This window comes from Anabas testudineus, chromosome 6, assembly GCF_900324465.2.
Source record: "Anabas testudineus chromosome 6, fAnaTes1.2, whole genome shotgun sequence".
NCBI classification, from domain to species: Eukaryota; Metazoa; Chordata; class Actinopteri; order Anabantiformes; family Anabantidae; genus Anabas; species Anabas testudineus.
The window spans coordinates 10,882,349-10,903,143 of NC_046615.1; the positions used below are offsets into that span (position 1 = coordinate 10,882,349).

Sequence of the window (20,795 nt, forward strand, 5' to 3'; positions counted from 1 at the left end):
TTCAATGGCCGATTTGTGCTAATTGAACCATCACTGCTTTTCTGCTGACATCATTTCAGCATTTTCCTTCATCCGATTTGTTTTACACTTGGTGAATGTCTTTTTTATCAGTTTTTACGTTTGTTCCCATCACTATTTTTGTTGGTTGGATATCAACTGCAATGCTGTGGTGACCAAATCCTCTGAGTGCTCCATGAAGGAGAGAACAGTTGGCCAGATATTAGGATCATCTTTCCACTTTGATCTTGACCTGTTATGACATATCAGACCCACTTTTCCACTCCACTGAGCCCCTGTGTGTGTTTGTGTGTGTGTGTGTGTGTGTGTGTGTGGCTTCTGTCACGTCTATCCAGCCACCTCTTCTAATTTTCCTTTCCTCTTTTCCTAAATGTTCCGCTCATTTTCAATCTAGCACACACTCAAACCACACGGATATACACAGTTTTTGTCTGCTCTCACAATGTCTGCCTCCCTGTTAGGTTGAGCCGGGTGTTCAGGGACTCAGGGAGAGGGTGGGTGCTGAGAACACCCAGTCGCAGCTAGACAAGAGGACTCCCCCCATACCGTCGCCTCACCCACTGGCTCGCCCTTTTGGACTCGCCCCCAGCTCCGTCATGCAAGACCCCAGAATACAGAGCCTTAAGTAAGTATGACACATAGTCATAGTTGGACTGTATTCACGTTTAATCCAGCCTGAGGTTTTTAGTATAAATGTATTTTATGAATCAATATGACAAATATACTGTGTTGTGTTTCTGCAGTTTGCCTGGACAGATGCATCCTGTGGTTCCCTCAGGTGCCATCCCAGAGGAATATCTGAGAGCACTCAGGCCCTTCGCCACTTCAGATGACCTCCGATTGACCTCTTTACCCTTAAGTCTTGACCCTGCTGCTGCTCATGCTGCTGCTGCTGCTGCTTACTATCATCCTGCCTACCTTCATCACCCACTGTCCTTACCAAGGTAACAACCACCTTTAACTCTTTAAGTCCCGATTTAGTGAAGGTGAAAGGTTCATCATACTGTAACTCCACAGGGGATCGTTTGGTATGTTGTCAATGGTCAATGCTTCTTAAAACTAGGAATGCATAACCTGTGCAGATACAGTCTGACTGATTTGCCTTTGTCTGTGGTAGGATGGAGGAGTCCCTATGTCTTTCTGCGCTGCGGTCTCAGTTCTACTCTGTGCCTGCGGGGGGCGCCTTCCCTCCTCTCCACCCTTCTGCCCTGCACTTGCACCTGCCTGGAGGTCGCTACCCTGGAGAACTAAACCACACGGCTTTAGCAGAGAGGTACGTTCTTTCGTTCTTTCTTTCTTTCTTTCTTTCTTTCTTTCTTTCTTTCTTCTTTCTTCTTTCTTTCTTTCTTTCTTTCTTTCTTTCTTCTTGCTCCTCTCTCTGTCTGCAGGGCTGTGTAATCACTCTCTGCAGGGTAGGCACAGGTTGCTGAGTGTGTGATATTTTTAGCACACACCACACAGTTCCTCCTATACACTCATCACACACACTGCCCTTCACACACACACACACACACACACACACACACACACACACACACACACACACACACACACACACTGTACAATACACATGCACATGCAAGCCAGTATTTACATAAAAACTCACACATACCTCATCTCTCTGTCTCCTTTTCTCTTTTAGTGCTCGTGCTCCTTTTTCAGTTTTACAATTCACATTGTTTCCCTGCACCGGGGAAATGTTTGTGTTTGAAATGGATGATATTTATTGTCTGGTTCTGTAATGGCTCCTGCATATCTTATAGGTTTGTTTGTGTGCTATTGATTGCTGGTGAATGTGTTGTGTGTGTGTGTGTGTGTGTGTGTGTGTGTGTTTGTCCTTTTCCTGTGGATACCTATTAAGTGTTCATCTGCTCCTGCTCAGTCATGCTGTGTATGGATTATTTTCCTCATGGTTAAGTAGAGTATGTGTGTTCGTATTTGTGTGTGTTTCCGAGCATGTGTGTATGTTTGAGCAGAAATGCTTGTGTGAGGTTCACCAGTGTGTGGTTAATATCTGCTTCATGTTGGGTGTTGCATCTCTCACCTTCTCCCCTGTGTGTGTGTGTGTGTGTGTGTGTGTGCGTGCGTGCATTCTTGACAACCTCCCCCACAGGCTACAGATGGAGAATGAGCTCCGCCAGCGAGAGAGAGAGCAAGAGCGTGAACGAGAGAAAGAAAGGGAGCGTGAGGCAGGGCTAGAACGAGAGCGGGAGCGGGAGAGAGAGAGGGAGAGGGAGAGGGAGAGGGAGGAAGAGAGGGAGCGGGAGAGAGAGCTGGACAGGCAGAAGGAAAGGCAGAGGGAGAGACAGCAGCAGATGGTCAGAGCAGTGGAGAGCCACTACCTGGCTGAGCTGCAGGCTCGGAGGGCACCACCGGAGGACAGAGCCAGGCCAGGGGAGAGGCTGACCCCAAACAGACTGGGTACCTAAATACAAACACACACACACACTCACACTTATGAATGTGTGCACACGTGCAGGCACATAACCAGATTAAAGCAAACAACACTTGTAATAGAGTTGTGTTTTCTAAATAGAAATAAAGAACCAAAATAAGTCGGTTTATTATAAGAGTAAACGTACTCACTGAAATTAAAGTAGAAGTCAAACTTAGAGAAGCATTTAAAAAGTTTTAATCTCCAGTAGCTTCATTTTTATCATCCTTTCTTTTTGTCCTGTGAGATGTAACAATGGCACTTCTGGTCAGAAGATGTGTCCAGAGTCAAATATGTATAATATTATAATAATATTCTCTGGAGAAAACGATTTGTACACAACACATTCATACATTTTTCACTGTTTCTCCAGATAAACCCAAGGATTCAGAGCTTCCTGGTTTTCAGCCACCTAAACCTCTGCCCCTGCAGCCTGGTCTTCACTCTTCCAGGGGCTCTGTCCCACACCCAGTGCCAAGCCTGGTGCCTTCTCACCTGGGGAAGCATCATGGTGCTGCTGCCACCGCTGGTAGTATCCATGCAGCTCTGGCAGCCACCATGATGACTCAGAGGACCGCTGAGGAGGCGTGGTTAACACGGCAACGTGGTCAAGGGCAGGAGAAAGACAGTCCACAAGAACTGGGCCTCAGGTCGCCTGGGAAAGGGATGGAGCCCAGGAGAGACAGCCACAGGTGAGACTGTCAAATAAATGAGCTTTAGAAAGTGATTTGTACCCGCCCCCCCGAAACATAAGTTCACTATCTAAATTCAGTTCTAATTTACTTCCAGAACCAATGCAGTCCATCACAACCCAAGCAGCAAAGATGTACCTACCTCCCTCGGCGCACCACCCCCACTTATCTCACCGAAAGGTTCCCATCATCCTCCTGTGCCTCCGACAACACTATGGAACCCGGTTTCCCTTGTTGACCCACCTGTAGATTCTCGACGAAAATTCAACCCTCCTACACCGCCGAGTCGACCCCCTCCTGGACTGACCCGAGCTGACAGACCCCCACAGAGCTGGGGGGAGAAGCTGGAAGAAGGAGGCAGGAGGAGGGCAGAAGGCCCAGAGAGGTACTCTTCTCTGAGAGGAGCTAGTTTACCAGAGCCCTGGAACAAGCCTGAGCAGGACAGAGCCACCCAGAGCCTCTACCACCGGCATCACATTAATAACCTCCAGCAGAAATCCTGCATACCTCTGTCTATACCCGGTACCTGCACTGACCTGGGGGGACATCGCCAGGCATCTTCTCCATCTCCAGTGAGGGAGCGATCGAGCCAGGTACCCGACAGCATGCTGGTGTATGACGAGGTTCTCCAGCAGCACCGTCGACTGCTCAGCAAACTCGACCTAGAGGAGAAAAGGAGGAGGGAGGCCAGAGAGGGAGGTAAGATGATAGATGGAGAGACATAGAGATGTAGAGAGAGGATATTTAAGGACGACGGGATGTTGTAGACAGAAGAAGATGATTATATGAAATGGTTGATTGTGCCATTGAAAACTAACCCATAGGACTCCATTTTCTTTATAATAAAGGATCATTTCTGTTTCTACCAGGTTATTATTATGACCTAGACGAGTCATATGATGAGAGTGATGAGGAGGAGGTCAAAGCCCATTTGAGGAGAGTGACAGAACAACCACCACTCAAGCTGGACACATCTTTGGAAGTAAATAAACATGTATATATATTCACACATGCTTAATGATGCTTGAGGATGTTTGGTTTGAGTTATATTCACCTTCCAGAATTTCTTTCTCCACAGAAAGTAGATTTTCTGCAAGTGTGTGGTTTAACCACTGTGGACCATCGCAATGAACTTCTGGAGCAGAAGAGGAGGAAGAGGAGGAGGATGATGAGAGAGCGCAGTCTCTCTCCGCCGGCTGTGCGGGGCAAGAGACAGGCCTCTTCACCTTCAACACCTACAACTCCCCTAAGTACCCCGTACTCCGCTGAACAGATGAACAGCACCCCCGAGCTGGAGGAGAAAAAAGACTTCCTCCATATGTTTCACCTCTCCCATGTCAGCCCACAGCAGAGGAGAGGTAACTCCTGCTTAGTATCCAAGCACATCCTACATACCAGTCCGCTCTCAGCACAGTTGTTGTAGTAATTCCCCATGGAAAAATACAACTTGCAGCTTCTCTCAGTTTTGTTATTTACCTTGAATGTAGGTGGGGTGAGAAGATAATACTGAGAGTAGTTTAGAGCAGGATTTTCTACTTTCTCCAGTAAAGTGGTAACACAGCACAAGTTAAAATAATGAAATACCTTCAAAACTTGTTTTAATGTATAAATATATTCAGACAAATGAAATATTTTTTTATATATTTTAATATAGTCTTTAAAGAATATGCATATTGTTGGTGCATGGGGAGAGTTTGCAGTAACTGCTTTCTTACTTGTAGACGTAAGGTTAACAGTGCTGAATAAACCTTCCATTTTTTCAGATTTTTTCTGTTTCTTTTAATTTACCAATTTGTTTAAAAACAAGAAATCAGACAAGAAAGATCATAATACATTTTCAAATAGTCAGTGAGACTCTCTTGTTTAAATGTTTTTTACTTGCCGAAACACCAACAGCTCATTTGTGCTCCCTCCTTAATTTTCTCCTCATTTTCCTTTTACACGAAGCATTTTTTGATAAGTGAACATCGCAGTATATAATGTGGTAATCAGCTTTTGGATGATTAGAACATAAAATCTGTCTGAAAATCTGTCTAAACAAATCTGCTCTTGTGGAAAAAAATCTATTTTTAGGTAAAAGCTGCCCTTGTTTTAATTTCTGTGGTTATCATGTGTCTGTGATGGGTTTCTACTGGACATTACTGTAGTTCATCAATTTGCTGACCTTTCCTCATCAGTTCAATGATTTAAATTCTCTTATTTTTCAAAAATGACTAGCAGGTGTTCTCACTTTTGTGTTTTTCTCTGTAGACAAGGAGAGGACAGAGGAGCTGCTGAGGGCCATTCAGAGGAAGACAGTGACGTTAGATAATCTCAGATATAACACTTTACCTCTGTGCATTAGTCCTCCTGCTCCCTCAACTGGTGAGACACACACACACAAACACATTTACAGTATATGCATGTTTAAAACGTGCATGCATGCGAAAAACACTTTCTAATGACTTGTGCACATCTATTTTTAGGCGACTCCTCCTCTGAGCCTCTGCTGTCAAATGGACATCTGTACCCAGACTCTCCCAGTCCCTCACCTCCGTACTTACCTAAACCTAAGCACCTCCATAGCAACACATTTAAATCCTCCATGGACTCCCAGGTGGCCCGCATCCCTCCACCCTTAGCCCCCCATCATGAAAAGGCTGAATTCGTGGACTCTCAGCCAAACAAGAAGCTCCAGAATGGTGTTGTTGCTTCTCCTCAGGAAAAGGAGCCCAGCCCAGTGCAGAATGAACGGAGTCGGCCCTGGGAGAGGTTCACACCTGAGGCCTTTGCTCAGCACTTTCACCAGGCCGTGCTGCAGTCCACACACAGCACACTGCAGAACAAAGGTTAGCCACCCTCTCCCATAGGTGCATGACCATTACCACTTGATTGTGAGTTTTAGAATAGCAATGTTCTGCCATCTAGTGGTGTTTATTTTCACTAGCGTTGTCGCTCAAATGATACACGTGCAGTGTGTTAAATTCATATGAGGTGCAAAAAAAGAACAAAAAGACTGACATTACATTGCTTTATTGTCCCTTTTTTTTTTCTAAGGGGTCTCAAGTTGTGCCCCTGAGGCCGGGATGAAGACCGGTCACTCGCTGCCTCATAACATCTCTCAACTGAAAAGCTCAAATCTCAACCATGCCCATCAACGTGCACACATGAACGGCCATCACTTAATTTCTTCTGTAGCCAGTCGGGACCCTGCAGCACTGCGGGAAAACCTCTCTGATGAGGATGAGGAGTCTGGACAGGAGGAGGAGGACGAAGAGGAGGCAGAAGAAGCTCCAAGGAAGTGGCAGGGTATCGAAGCTATTTTCCAGGCCTACCACGAATATGTGGATGGTAAGTTAGCCGAGTCAGTTTATGGATACCCCTTTTCATCTATTACACTGTAATATGTGAGTTATGTTAAAACGATAGTGAAATGCATATAATGTATCGTTATTTATTGTTTCTCTGTATAGAATGGAGTGTTGAGAGGCAGGTTCTTCACAGTCAGTGTAAAAGACTTGAAGCCCAGAATTATAATCTAACAAGAACTGCAGAGCAGCTCTCTCTCACTATGGGGGTAAGTATCTGCATGCCTACCCCTTTATTTCTAGCACAATTATGTACTTGATGTAAAAAGGTTACTATTGGTACTGATGTGTATAAGTCATACAGCTTAGTGCAAAAAAACTCTTGGTTCTGTAATGAGAGTCGCATTCGTCCTTCATTTGTCAGGAGCTGGTGAGTCAGAGGCAGCGAGTGAGAGAAGAGAGAGAGCGACTGCAGGCCCAGCTCGAGCACTTCAGGAGATGTTTGACACTACCTAACATTCACTGGGGCAGGGGGCAAGTCAACGGGCACATGCCTAGGTGACCTCTTACGCAGACTCTCAGGATCTGCCTCCAACACAACAAAGGAACAGTAACAAGAACAAGACGTACTGGACCCAGACCGCTATCTGAACTTGAAGTCCTTGAAGGAGCCAATCCAATCAATCCAGTTGATTATCTGCCATGTTTGCCACGGTAACAGTAATCAATGGCAGACATTTAGTTTGGGCATTCCCACTTTATCTCGTGGTGCCCATGGACTGTAACAACACTGTGCTGATGAAACGCCATGTTTGTAACGCTGACCACTCCCACTAGTCCCTGAGTTGGCTTTAAGGACTTTCTACCATTTAGTTCATATCATATCAATTTCTGCACAAACTTTATTGATCCGTGCTAACGTGATGTATCACTTGGCACAAATCTGTAGTCTCTCTGGACAGCAATGACCAGAGACTAAGTATGCAGTGGTCACCTGGTTAAAACTCAGAGAATGAAAATTGAGTAAAGGAATCAAAGCACACCTCAGGCCTTAAACTTGAAAGGATGCACTTGAAATGAAATTGAAAGAAATACTTGCCTGTCCTCTGTGTGGTAACATTGTAGTGTCTACTGAGTATTTTATCTGACAGATTAAGCCATTTGTGTGCTAGCAAAGGTTCTACAGAGGATAGGGAACATCTCAAAGATGAAATCTATAAAAAGGTAAATGAAGTGTTTTGAGGTTTTAATGAATTTTTCATTGGTAATGTCACTTGTGATAAACAAAGACTTTTCTATGTGTTTTGTTTTAACCACTTCTTCTGGGAAGCCATATGTTTTGTCTGAATTGCTGCTGGTCAGAATTAAAAATGTTTAGAAAATGAAGGATGTTAGGATAGTTGTAATTGAAAAAGAAAAGTTTGGAGTTGGATAAGGATGAAATGGGGATGGAAGACAAATATCTGAGAACTTCGTCATGTTGTATGACTATTGTTTAGATAATTTATCCCAGAGTCTGTGTCCTAAGCCCTTTACATGCCTGTAAATGTTGACAAAACCTGAAGAGAATAAAATGTAAATGGCACTGACTGAGGTATATTGTCCAACCTTACATCCTGACAATTGTTTTTACCTTTTCAAAGGTGAATTCTTTGGCATTATTTTGAAATGTTTAAATGCCAAACGTAAAAGCCAAATTATTGTTCAGTTTCATTTTAGGATTTTCACAACTAACAAGATATTTTCACTTAATACTTCTTGGGTACATGAAACAAATCTCTAATTGTTGGCAAAAACAGTGTCACAAATACATCATTTCTGCCTCTTTTGTCTCCAGAAGCACAAACTACAGTAGCAATCTCCCCAAATCACATGACCTCCCCGCATCACCTGCTCAGCCTCCTCAGTTTTTCTTCAATCATTTGTTATGTAATGTATTTTTTGGGCTGTATAATTGCAATTAATTATTTATTAACATATTGCTGTACATTGTGATGCAAATTTAGATTAAAATATTTGTAAAATGTTTTATTTGTGATTGTCACATATCTGGAGAGAGAGAGTTCCCATATGATTCATATTTAACAGTGGGCTTTGTTTGCTTTTACTCAGATTAAGATTATCAGCAACTTGATTGTGTGCAGCCAGACCATGAATATTTACGACCGAGTCTTCCTTGCATTTTTTTTTTAATAATTACCAATTACCAGTTTTCTCTGATCCTTCTGCACTTGGCAAATTAAATTAAAAAAAAAAAAAAAAAGGTTCACTCAGTGTCGAACCATCCATTCATAAAATATTTACAAGCTACACATTATGTTGTTAATAATTATTATAGCTGGACGCAGTATATAATGGTAAATCTCTACAAGAAACTCACGACCACATCGAAGGAGCACCCAGCCTGTACTATTATGACGTACTTAATAATATACCTGGACATGTATTTGAGGAAACAAACGTTTTGCTACCTGTGAATTCTTTGTCTTTGCACAAACACTTTGTTTATTTATTTATTTTTTTGTTCCCCGAAAATGACCACTGAAGGATTACATGATGTAACCTGTGCATGAGAAGGGACTGATAAGGTAAGATAAGTTGAATTCAAGGTCAGATAAAGTTCCTTTAGAGGCCAAAGGACTGCACCTTAAATATGGCGCCCCTTCTGTGCCCCAAAATAGCAGGATATAGTAAACAGCACCTTTCCGGATTAGGCCTTACCATAAATCTTAACTTAACTAGTCTCATAAAGTGAAAACTCTGTTTTGAAATGGTTCCTTCATTCACAGATTCTATATTAAAATAAAATTATAATGCACTAGTTCTTTTTATTTATTATTATATTATTTACTGGTAAGTTAATGAAAGAATAAATCAACTAATAAAAAAACTTAGCAATAGATTAATTGAAAAGAAAAAGAGTAGATATAAAACATTGGATAGTGAATGAAATATCATTTCATCGTGTAGATTTTTGACAGCATGGCTTTAAAACCCTCTGCGGTGTCATCAGTTAGTGGATTTAGCCTCCAACACTGCCACAAAAAGGGATTCATGAAGAGATCTCTCAATGGCCAGGATAAACAGGAGAAATGGATACAGTAAGTAAAACCTTCTTTCAGTGTTTCAGGCAAATGGGTACCTGACAAATATTTTAAGACACTATTGAAAAACGTGAACCCATCCTTTAATACTAATTAAAGGACGGGTTCACAATTTTCTGCCAACTGCCATCTGGACAGTACATGTAACAAACAAACAAATAGGATCTACTGAGTACTGTACAGTGACTCTCAGCTTTAATAATCATTTAACATTAATATAAATACCTAAAAGTAAATAAAGTACAGACAAATGCAACGTGTATTCTACTTGTGTTCCAATTAATGATATAAAAAAGGGAAATTGTGCAGTACATAGAGTAATATAACACTTACTGCCTGGAAAAAGCACCACCATGTGACTAAACAAAAGCTCATATTCATGGAAATGTCCGGCAGCTATTCGCATGGGTTCTGGATGACTATCAACAGAAAGTCGTTCTCTGCACAGACAGAAGAGAAGACACGGGATATAAATGTAGTGCAAACAGCAGAGCCAAAGGTATTCGTCTTCTAAGTTACAGATGTTTGTTTATTCAACAATAATAACACACACTCACCTGGTGCTACCATGATCTCATGTTTCTTGGAGCGGATGCGGAGGAAGGTGAGGTCATTCTGAGGGTCAATATCCCTGACTGTGCTCCTGGCCTTCATGGTGAGGTGGCGAAGAAGTCCTGCATACTGAACAGTGGTGGAGTTGTCTAAGGTTGTCCTGATGGGAATACCTGAAACAGTAACACAGTAATCTTACACATGTTGGAAGAGCGCAGCTTGTTCTGTTGGGTTCTGTTAGCTTACCTTCTGCATTGACGACTATTGTTCCAATCACACCTTTGTGGGCTTCAATCCTCTTCAGTGTTTCCTCAACTTCAGCCTGAGGGACATGAGAAATAAAATGTAATAAGACACAAATGTACAAACTCCCAGCTTGGCAGAGATTATTAATAAAGCACAAATAAAAACACGCACAAATGGTTGATTCGACATTGGTGAAGTTAAAAATTAGCAATGCTAAAGTTAAGTTAATAACTAACGTTACATGCTATAGCTAACTAATAACTAATGCAATGTCAGTATATTCGCTAATTTAACGTTATTATAAACATTACTAAGTATATCATTAAGTGACAAAGTTGAAATACAACTAATAAAAAGTTAAAACAGCAGCTCACTTCGTACCATCTTGTCTGTGTGCAGCAGTCTGCGACTGTTCCCTCTGTGCGTCTCTCTGTTGCCAAGAGAAACGGAAGAGACGTCAGGCGCAAGCGGAAGTGGAGTTTAGCCGTCATTGTGTAGAGGTGGTCGCTCGCTGTTTAGCTTCACTGCAAAGATGCCGGAGTTAGCGGTGGAAAACGTGGTTGTTCATCCCCTTGTGTTACTCAGTGTGGTTGATCATTTTAACAGGTTAGTAAGTTAAATGTATATGATCGGTTTCTACTAGTGTGGAATGTTAAAACGAGCCGAAGCGTAACGCATCTCTTAAGCTAAGCTAATGTTAGCTCTGCTGAGTCAGAGTCCCGTTGACAGTGAATGCAGACATGACCAGGCTAGTTAGCTAGCTTAAGTGAAAACAGTCTAACACTGGCTAGTTAGTTACCTACACACTGTTAACAAGCAATATGTGTTAAACTGATAAATCTACCGTTAACACAGGAGGGTTTAATAGTATCACTCTTTTCGTCTAATGTGGCTATTAATTCACGTAAAGATTTGTACGTTAGCTTAGGTCACAGTAGCATCCTGCATGTAGCTAACGTATGTTATGTTTATGAGTCACAGTCCATCGAGACAAAACTAACCAAGGTAAAATAACTTGTTGTTCATTGCACAGGATAGGAAAAGTTGGCAATCAGAAACGAGTGGTTGGTGTCCTTTTGGGATCTTGGCAGAAAAAAGTTCTTGACGTCTCAAATAGTTTTGCTGGTGAGTGTCATGATAATCAAGTTGGGGTGCTTAGTTTTTTTTAAAGAGTCATTAAAAAAAAAAAAAAAAGTTCTTGTTGTTGAACCAGCTCTGAGAATACTGGACCCTTAGTTTTCTTTTGCACTTCCATAATATATTTAAGTTGACTTTTCCCTACTTGCTAAAATCTATGTTCATAGGCACATAAAACACAATCTAAATCCAAAAGTGTGCCACAGACATATTCTATCAGGTTTTAAAGTCATTGTCAATGTTCCTTTTCAGTGCCATTTGATGAGGATGACAGGGATGATTCAGTGTGGTTCCTGGACCATGATTACTTGGAGAACATGTATGGCATGTTCAAGAAAGTTAATGGTATGGCATTGCCTACATTTATGTGATCTATTTGCATTGCACATTACTGTATTAGCCTGATTTTTTTTTACCTGTGAATAATTATCTTTTCTGGTTTTCAGCCAGAGAAAGAATAGTTGGATGGTACCACACAGGTCCCAAATTGCATAAGAACGACATTGCCATCAATGAACTCATCAAGCAGTACTGTACAAACTCGGTATGTAAACACGGTATACCTGATTTGCTTTTTCCTTAACGTTTAACATGGGTTGTTACTTGACAACATCTTGCTCACACTGATGTTGAGTAACTCAGATGAGTCTGTTTAACCTTTCAGGTGTTAGTCATTATAGATGTGAAGCCCAAAGATCTTGGTTTACCCACAGAAGCATACATATCTGTGGAGGAAATACATGACGTAAGTGAATCACCAACTGGATTTCTTTTTTACCACTGACTTCCCATTGAATTAGAAATTATATAATCATCCAATCAATTTTGTGACCATACATGAAGGTTTCCTGGGTGTTACTTAAATCATTCACAATTATAATTACTTTTATTTTTCATCTTTTGAAATAATAGCTCTATGCTGTTAATGTAGTGGACAATATTTTATTTCAAGAGAAAAAGTTTGAAGTTCTGTTTTTATGGGTTATTCATTATTTCTAGGATGGCACTCCAACATCCAAGACATTTGAACATGTCACCAGTGAAATTGGAGCTGAGGAAGCAGAAGAAGTGGGAGTGGAGCACCTGCTCAGGTACTAGACAGACCTTCAATTCACATACAGTATAGCCCCACTGTTATGTCACATATACTGTATATGTCATATTATAGAATATATTAATAAATTATTTCAGGGCCTAAATTATGCAACTCTGGTACTCTTTTGCTATAATAATTCAAGTACAAACCCAGGCAGGCAGGAGCGATCAACAAATAACAGCCTCTTGACTACTTGAATGGTGAAAAATGTAAATATGTACATTTTTCCCTTACTGCAACTGTTGTTTTGTGATGGCAGAGATATCAAAGATACCACAGTGGGCACTCTGTCGCAACGCATCACAAACCAGGTTCATGGCCTAAAGGGACTAAACTCAAAGCTGTTAGACATCCGCTCTTACCTGGAGAGAGTAGCAGCAGGCAAACTTCCCATCAACCACCAGATCATCTACCAGCTGCAGGATGTCTTCAACCTGCTGCCAGATGTTAATCTACTGGTAAGTTGTTTGTGTTGACGATTCATATACTGTGTTTTATACTGTAATCATTGTGGCAAATGCTTGTGTGTGGAATTTGACAACAATGTCACCGTTGTTGCACTCCAGACTCCCCCGCCATTATGACTTTATATTTTGACAGTTGACAAAAATTGAAACCTTCTAAAAGCAGATATAATGGCAGAGCAGCTGTAGTATAAGATTATACAGGTGTAAAGTGTTTAATTTTCCTTTCATATACTTGTACTACATTTTGAATCATCTGTACCTGACTAGCACATTCTCATTTTATCCACTGGAGGGCAAAGTGAGTTAGGTTTAGTGAGATGAAGGTAAATAATTCATGTTGACAGTGTCACCTGCACTGGTTTTAAACAAAAAACGTTACACTAAGTGCACTAATAGTTGGCTATAATTAAAGCAAATTATAGTTGGATATTACGATTTTACAGGTCTAAATTTATAAAAGAAGCTAAAAGTATAATTACATTTCATAGTCATTTAAAAGCATTTGATCATCATTGATAAAATATGATTGCCACTATAATTGATTTTGACACATTGTGTTTATACACAGAATACCTTTGATACAAATCTGTGTACTTTTCACAACTCAAAAATGTGTTTGGTCTCACCTGTGGTTCTGTATTTGTTCAAAATCTTACAGCACCATTGCTTTAAACACCACAAGTAATTTTGCCTTTTATAATTATTACTAGAGAAGTTCCTTTCAAATACTATGTGCTTTTATATTATTCAATGATTTTGTGGTTTTGAATTTCATGTTGTCTTCTTTGCAGGAGTTCACTAAAGCCTTCTATCTGAAGACCAACGACCAGATGCTGGTGGTGTACCTGGCCTCACTCATACGTTCGGTGGTGGCTCTGCACAACCTGATTAACAACAAGATATCCAACCGGGATGCAGAGAAGAAGGAAGGGCAGGAAAAGGAGGAAGGCAAGAAAGAGAAGAAAGATGAAAAAGAGAAGAAAGATGACAAAGAGAAGGAGAAAGCAGATGGAGCCAAGAAAGATGAGAAAAAGAAAAAATGAGCGTCCCTTCTTGATCTTCTCTCAGATTGTGCCGTCCTCATCTGGATGATGTTCTACTTTCTGCCCACAGTCACAGCTCTGTATGTGGGTCTCAGGCTAAAAGTAGGACTCTATATGAGGAATGGTGTCATCTGAGATTTGGCCTCATGGTCTCGAGTGGCCCTCATAAAGACTGTTATTATCGTACAGAGATGATGATGTTTGCTCCTTTGGTGTCCTAAACTATGGGAACATGTTTATTCTGTTTTCATAGTTACTGTGCTCCTGGTGTTGTACAACACTTGGTATTCCTTTTTTTGTAATATGGAAAAAAAAATGTTTTTGATTCTGTATCACTCATTAAATTGGAATCATATTGAAAGTTGGTTGACTTTGCACTTTTCACTGTTCCAATTTTAACTTTCTAAATTTAAAAACAGCTGCTTAATCATTACATAATAGGCTGTATTTAGTGTTCTTTGAATATCACCTTCAGTAAAAATGTAGAGTTATGTAAAAAGTAAATTTAGGACAAAACATAGTCTCTGTCTGTGAAAATACTCCTCCTAAGGCAGTTTGAGCCTGTGTACAGACACTAATAAAAATGATGAATTGTACACTTCCTGGTCAAACAAAGTCATCACCTCAAGTTCACTGTGCAAATAGGTAAGAGCCCCAGTGATTAATATGTTTCAGCTGGCAACACAGTAAGGTCAGTCGACTGAAAGTACTGAAGGTTTTTGCATCAGTAGATTTATCTTTCGTCCCTGATGGCGTGCGTATAGAACCAGGTGGCGATGCCCAGGACAGCTGTCTCAGTCTTTTCCACTTTCCAAACTTACCCTTGGTGATGAAATTTGAAATAACATTGATTTTCATGGTTATGCTGATGACACATTCACTCACTGTATGTGTGCCTGCAGTAACACAATGGCTGTGTGACAACGTCATTAAGAAGACAAGTTGAAGACTTGTCTGGTTCCCAGACCAAAATATCTGTTTCCTCAAATCAAATTTGGATGTATGAATTATGTTTCTGGTTGTACATGTATAGAAACAGAACCCATCCATCCACAACCCTACTACTTTATGAGATGTAGGAAACACTTCACATATGGACATGACTCTGAGTAAGTACAGTGTTTACAAAACTGTGATTTAAGCCAACATGGATAAGCTGCCACAAAGAAGTTTAATTATGTATATATATATATATATATATATATATATATATATATATATATATATATATATATATATATATATATATATATATATATATATATATATATATGAAAATATATATATGTCTACCCTTCTATGATAACCAGGTAAAGTCCATCACCTGATGAAGATAATATGATATAATGTAAAGGACTTTAATGTATGTTTTTTTGCGCAGTGCGTTTAGTAAATTTGATGTTAGTTACAAGTAGATATATGAATGAGAAAATAAAGAACAGATATGATAAGATGTGGTTTGATCATTTAATTCAACAGTGAGAAATCATCCGGACAGGGTGCTTTTGGGGAGGAGAGGCAGCATCGCAGCGACACCGTGTCCACTTTTATTTTTCAAACTGCGTCATCTGCAGCTTCTCCTTCTCGCTGTGAGGACGCTGCTGCCGCCACAGTGACCGAGACCCGCAGCAGCGGCTGTAGCAAGTGTTTGATCGCTGTTTAAGCCCCGCTCGTGTCTGGCAGATCAGATTATCGGGAAGGTAAACTGGATTCTGACGTAAAGGGCTTAAACCCCCCTGGCAGAGGAGCATCGCATGTGCTGCTCGGCTCGGAGAGCTGCAGACAGAGAGGAGAGCAGCTCCTGCAACCACCACCACCACCACCCCCACCCCCACCGCAGCGCACCGCACAGCACCGCACACTCCGCTCCGCCGCCCCTCCTCCTCCTCCTCTCCGGACCTGAGCATGACTCCTCACATATTTCTCCGCCACTGAACGGAACCGACGAGCGCTGGCATCATGGCTTCGTATCTGCAGGTGAGGGACGCCGCCCGCTTGTCTGGGGATGTGTGTGCCATTGTGACGACTTGTGCTCGTCTTGGCTCAGTCAGGGTGTGGTTGTGCGCCGCGCAGCTGCTCTAGGCCCGCGGGGCTTTGACAGACAGCAGGTGGGACGTGATTCCTTGTCAGCATTTCAGAGTTGCTCTCCCCACACATGCGTTTAAAGCCAGTTCACCCCTCACATTTGTCCTCAGTCGTGTGGGGAGCGGGGAATAAACAGGTGGTTCTCGGAGGCAGGAGGAGAGTGTGGCTTCACTGTGTCTGTCAGTGCCAACTTTGAGAGATGGCTTCTTCTCCTTCTTCTTCTTCTTATTGCAGATCGCTGATGACGAGGAAGGCCATGACCTGGATCTTTTCTGTGTCCCCAGACACTACGAAAACGATTTGGACAAGGTGATCATCCCACATGGACTCATCATGGACAGGTAAACCAACCCATCCAACCAACCATCACCAAACACTGGAAGTGATTGTCTGGCATCACTGTCAAGTCATCTGACTCACTCTGCTTCATGCTGGGTTATAGTAGGGAACTTTACTCTGTTCACAGATCATTGTATTCTACATCCTGAAGTGCATTTGCATGTGGGTTTAGAAGGGAGGAGGGTAAACAGTGCAAATGCAATGAAGTCACGTCTAGAACCTTGTCTCTGTCCATATGAACTGTAACTGTATTCATCATTGCCCTGTCATTTATGTGTCTCCTCTCTCTGGTCCAGGACAGAGCGACTGGCACGTGACATAATCCGGGACATGGGGGGACACCACATCGTAGCTCTGTGCGTGCTAAAAGGGGGCTACAAGTTCTTCGCAGACCTCCTGGACTACATCAAGGCACTGAACCAGAACAGTGATAAATCAGTCCCGCTGACGGTGGATTTCATTAGAGTGAAGAGTTACTGTGTAAGCTGCCTTTTCTCATTTCATTTCCAGGAGCCACTTTACATGAGGTGACTGATACGGGCTTGACAAACTACAAATGAGAACTTTTTTTTTCATTGTGGAGATTCAGGATTCACTTTTCAGAGCTTTTAAAAAATAAATGTCGATGAGGTCAGTCCCCTGCAACTATAACCACCTGTAACTGAGATGAGTGATGTTGTCTCCTCTGTGTCCATTAGAATGACAAGTCAACAAACAGTGTCAAAGTCATAGGAGGGGATGAGCTGTCCAATCTCGCCGGCAAGGTTAGTGTTGTGATGCTTGTCACGCAGAAATACTTAAAATTACACAATCTTGTACAGACATATAGTTAACAGTTGTTTTTTTTTTTCAGAATGTTTTGATTGTTGAGGTAAGATTTCTTTTATTTTTTCTTTCTGCATTGTTGGGTGACATTGATACAGTATAATTTTAATATCTATATATCGGGCATCATGATATTATATCATTAAATAGGTGGGAAAGAAACAATTGAATAATATGGGAAACACATTGGATTGCATGTTTTTTTCTTTTTAGTAAATTAATACCACTTCTGAAAGTACCTTTTCACATTGATGGGAATTCATATAAAGTTCTAATATTGCAAACAATAATTTCAATATATATTGTGTACAGCATTGTCCATAATAGCATTAATAATACTATAAACAACATAGTAAAATATTTTAGTGGCATTTAAGAAATGTTTTTTTGTGTTGTTTAAAGGATATCGTGGAGACAGGACGGACCATGCAGACGCTACTTTCCCTGCTGAGTGAATGTAATCCCAAGATGGTTAAAGTTGTGAGGTAGGCACTGTCACACAAGTTTACAGTCCAGCACTTATGAAATGATTCATAGACCTCCACTCTAACAGTCTCCAGAGAGAGTGCTCTTAGCTAATTGACACTCTCCTTTAGGACTCTAGAGATGTAATGTGACAGGAGGGAGCAGCTTAAGAGTTAATCTGCTGTACTGTTAACAGCACCGTGGAGGTAGTGGCAATTTCTCTGATGTATTTGTGACAGCTGAGTGACACAGGAAATGTGTTAAAGCAATCTGGGTTTCCTCTTATGATTACATTAAAAGGTAGTAGTCTGGCCTCATGTATATGAGTCATACTATTGCTTTGGTGTCAACCATGTAATAATTCATTGCCAATATATCTTTTGGCAGGCTATAACAATTCTTAACAATTGTATTCAATTAAAAATCTGTGTTAATGGACAGTTTACACAGATCTCACACAAAAAACTCTCATAGTGGTATGAAGAAATGCAGATAGTTCCTGTTCCTTGTGGGGTCTGGGTTTATTCTGACTGAAGGAACTTATAACCTACACTAAACAGGTGCTTCGGTTTTTATATACCCTGATTTGTCCTCGTTTGTCATTCCAGCCTTCTGGTGAAGAGGACCCCGAGGAGTTCTGGATACAGACCAGACTGTGAGTACCTCTGTACTCGCTTTAGTAATGTTAATAATTTAATGCCTGTCACTTACGTGTGTGTTTGTATCGCTGTGAGGTCCAGCATGAATTTTCAACCATTGGACTGAGGGACATTTTTACATAGTGAGGACATTTTAGCCTGTCCTAACAATGAGAGGGGTGTTTAAGGAGCAGTGTCTGGGTTAAGATTAGATTTTAGGGGTAGAATTAGGTTTTGGTTAGTTAGGTTAAAGTTTGGTAGGGTAAGGCAGTACATGTGATAAATTAAAAATTGAAACAGTAGATTAACATGGCCTACGTAACAGTAGGGTATGTCAGTGAGTGTCCTCACATTGACTGCCATACAAAAATGCGTGTGTGTGGTTCTTTGAAAGGCTGGTGATGTTATTTTTAAATGGTCTGTTTTCCATGCAGGATTAACATTAATTTCAGGAAAATCTGCTCCAAATGTAGCCAAGCTGGGTGCTTACCCTCTCATGCATGCGTGATAACCCGCTTCTCACACTGTCTCTGATTATGTAATGCTTTCAAGTTTGAGTTGGATAATCTCTTGAAGATTGTCCCTCAAGGACAGCTGTTAATGTAAGCGTTTTAACTTTCCACTATGCAGCACTGACTGCTAAGTACAACCTCGCACAGACAGCAAAAGACCAATACCTGGTTAGTCTACACGGTTTCTGAGTGCAGTAAGGTAGAGCAGTTCTCCAACAGTGACAGTGTTGGCCGTTCGATCCCTGGTCCACCTGGCCACGTGTCAAAGTGTCTCCAAATTGCTCCTGGTGGCTCAGGCCAGTGTCTTGTGGGGCAGTTTAGCCATTATTGGGTGTGAAAGTAGGAATGGATAAATGAGAAGCAACAAGTGCTTTGGGTACCGATAAGATGGAGAAGGTAAACTGTATATAAGTGCCGACCATTTACCTGTGGCCTGGATCTCATTTCAGATTTTTATTTCCATCGACCCTCAGCAGTAGTTGTGTGTTGTGTTTTCTTTGCATGACTCATATTAGTGTTACCTGTATATTTATTTCAGACATTGGCTTTGAGGTACCGGATGCCTTTCTGGTGGGCTATGCTTTGGACTACAATGAGTACTTCAGAGATCTCAGTGTAAGTTTGCTGCAGTTGATTGCGCCATTGATGATGATTAAAAAGTAGATATCTTAAGAAACAATTCAGTACTTAATACTGAACACAGTACTTTATACAGATTCCCATTGTATACCAGCTTTGCAGTCATGCCAAATATAAATATACATCATTAATTCATAATAGCAGAAATTAATGCAAAAAGCTGCAACTTCACCAAGACAAGTCAAAATAGATTAAAAAGCTTTATTACTTTTGTTTTTCTCACTGATTGGTGAAATTGGTGTCCAGCAGCTGTACACAAATTCCTCTTCGCTACTGACAAGTTACTGGTGGCTGGGGCATGTGAACAAAACAGAAGACACAACATTGTTAATGTTATTAGTCATGTGTTTTACCTAATATGATTAGTAAAACGGAGAGGAAACACAAAATCTTAATAGAAGATCATTAAATAAATGTTTTTATATTAGAAAAAGTCAAAGTAAAGAAACTCTAGTTCTTGGATGATACAGGTGCATTAAACTGTGAATTTCCTCTGATTTCAGCACATCTGCATATTGAATGATCAAGCAAAGGAGAAGTACAAAGTGTGACCACGCGTCGAGCTGCAGGGGTGATGACTGAATCAGTGAAGACTAGGACCACTGTGATCCTCCTTATCTTTACTGTGTTTTGAATCTTATTTTTCTACAAGAATCCACAAAATGTGACTTAAGGGTTGTAAATAATTTTAATTTTGTTTGTCCCAAAGGGAATGGGCTCAATGATGTATATTATGGATATTTTTGGTTGTTAAATTTTAATTTATTCACTTATGTGTATATACTTCACATGTAAATTGCAGTTTTATCTTGGAGACAGAAAGTAATGTCATCAATTTAACTGGCTCGTTAAATAACAGGTCTCAGTCTTTATGTCGATTGAGCTTTGAGATATGAATACATGTGTATGTTTTTGGTTTCTACTTATAAAACTGCTATATCCACTCATCATGCCATGAAATGACTAACGTGGGATGTACTGTATGTTTCATTTCCTATCAGCTGTTTGCATCGAGAACCTGTGAACAGCAATACACATGTCGACACCATGAGTCGTGTTTTTGTGTTGCACTTTTTCAGTTTACCCGGAAAAAGGGGGGAAACTAAAATAAATTTGAAACTCTGTGTCTACAGAAGCGATTGGATAATTCCGGGATTTTTGTTGTTTTTTTTTAAAAACACAAATATTACTGACTTCAAACTTGTAGGTACTAGCT

At 40.9% G+C, this 20,795-nt stretch overlaps 4 protein-coding genes across 10 annotated transcripts in view; 3 read left to right on the forward strand and 1 right to left on the reverse strand.

The window, feature by feature from the left end:
- The window catches only part of LOC113166207 (genetic suppressor element 1-like), a 31,399-nt gene extending 22,942 nt beyond the window's left edge, over positions 1-8,457 (forward strand). For all 7 annotated transcript variants that reach the window (XM_026366224.1, XM_026366225.1, XM_026366223.1 and 4 more), the window contains exons 4-16: positions 480-643; positions 762-962; positions 1,136-1,291; positions 2,132-2,439; positions 2,826-3,144; positions 3,242-3,843; positions 4,014-4,126; positions 4,223-4,502; positions 5,395-5,508; positions 5,610-5,972; positions 6,181-6,474; positions 6,597-6,700; positions 6,856-8,457. In XM_026366224.1, the coding sequence (XP_026222009.1) occupies positions 480-643; positions 762-962; positions 1,136-1,291; positions 2,132-2,439; positions 2,826-3,144; positions 3,242-3,843; positions 4,014-4,126; positions 4,223-4,502; positions 5,395-5,508; positions 5,610-5,972; positions 6,181-6,474; positions 6,597-6,700; positions 6,856-6,993 (3,156 nt within the window). In that variant the 3' untranslated portion in view covers positions 6,994-8,457. The remainder of the gene's footprint in view (positions 1-479; positions 644-761; positions 963-1,135; positions 1,292-2,131; positions 2,440-2,825; positions 3,145-3,241; positions 3,844-4,013; positions 4,127-4,222; positions 4,503-5,394; positions 5,509-5,609; positions 5,973-6,180; positions 6,475-6,596; positions 6,701-6,855) is intronic.
- A 399-nt stretch (positions 8,458-8,856) lies between these two features.
- Positions 8,857-10,788, reverse strand: LOC113165933 (dynein light chain roadblock-type 2). The gene is made up of 5 exons (XM_026365745.1): positions 10,715-10,788; positions 10,334-10,409; positions 10,093-10,260; positions 9,869-9,975; positions 8,857-9,466 (listed from the first exon to the last, which is right to left on the reverse strand). The coding sequence occupies exons 1-4, from the start codon at positions 10,715-10,717 to the stop codon at positions 9,932-9,934; spliced, it is 291 nt and encodes a 96-aa protein (XP_026221530.1). The 5' UTR covers positions 10,718-10,788; the 3' UTR covers positions 8,857-9,466; positions 9,869-9,931.
- Positions 10,789-14,365, forward strand: psmd7 (proteasome 26S subunit, non-ATPase 7). Its single transcript, XM_026365742.1, has 8 exons — positions 10,789-10,939; positions 11,367-11,458; positions 11,723-11,815; positions 11,917-12,014; positions 12,135-12,215; positions 12,470-12,561; positions 12,826-13,024; positions 13,825-14,365. Exons 1-8 carry the CDS (start codon positions 10,866-10,868, stop codon positions 14,074-14,076), a joined length of 981 nt encoding a protein of 326 aa, XP_026221527.1. The 5' UTR covers positions 10,789-10,865; the 3' UTR covers positions 14,077-14,365.
- A 1,670-nt stretch (positions 14,366-16,035) lies between these two features.
- hprt1l (hypoxanthine phosphoribosyltransferase 1, like) lies at positions 16,036-20,755 on the forward strand. Its single transcript, XM_026365744.1, has 9 exons — positions 16,036-16,053; positions 16,396-16,502; positions 16,797-16,980; positions 17,199-17,264; positions 17,354-17,371; positions 17,728-17,810; positions 18,399-18,445; positions 19,479-19,555; positions 20,083-20,755. Exons 1-9 carry the CDS (start codon positions 16,036-16,038, stop codon positions 20,128-20,130), a joined length of 648 nt encoding a protein of 215 aa, XP_026221529.1. The 3' UTR covers positions 20,131-20,755.
- The last annotated feature ends 40 nt before the right edge of the window (positions 20,756-20,795 follow it).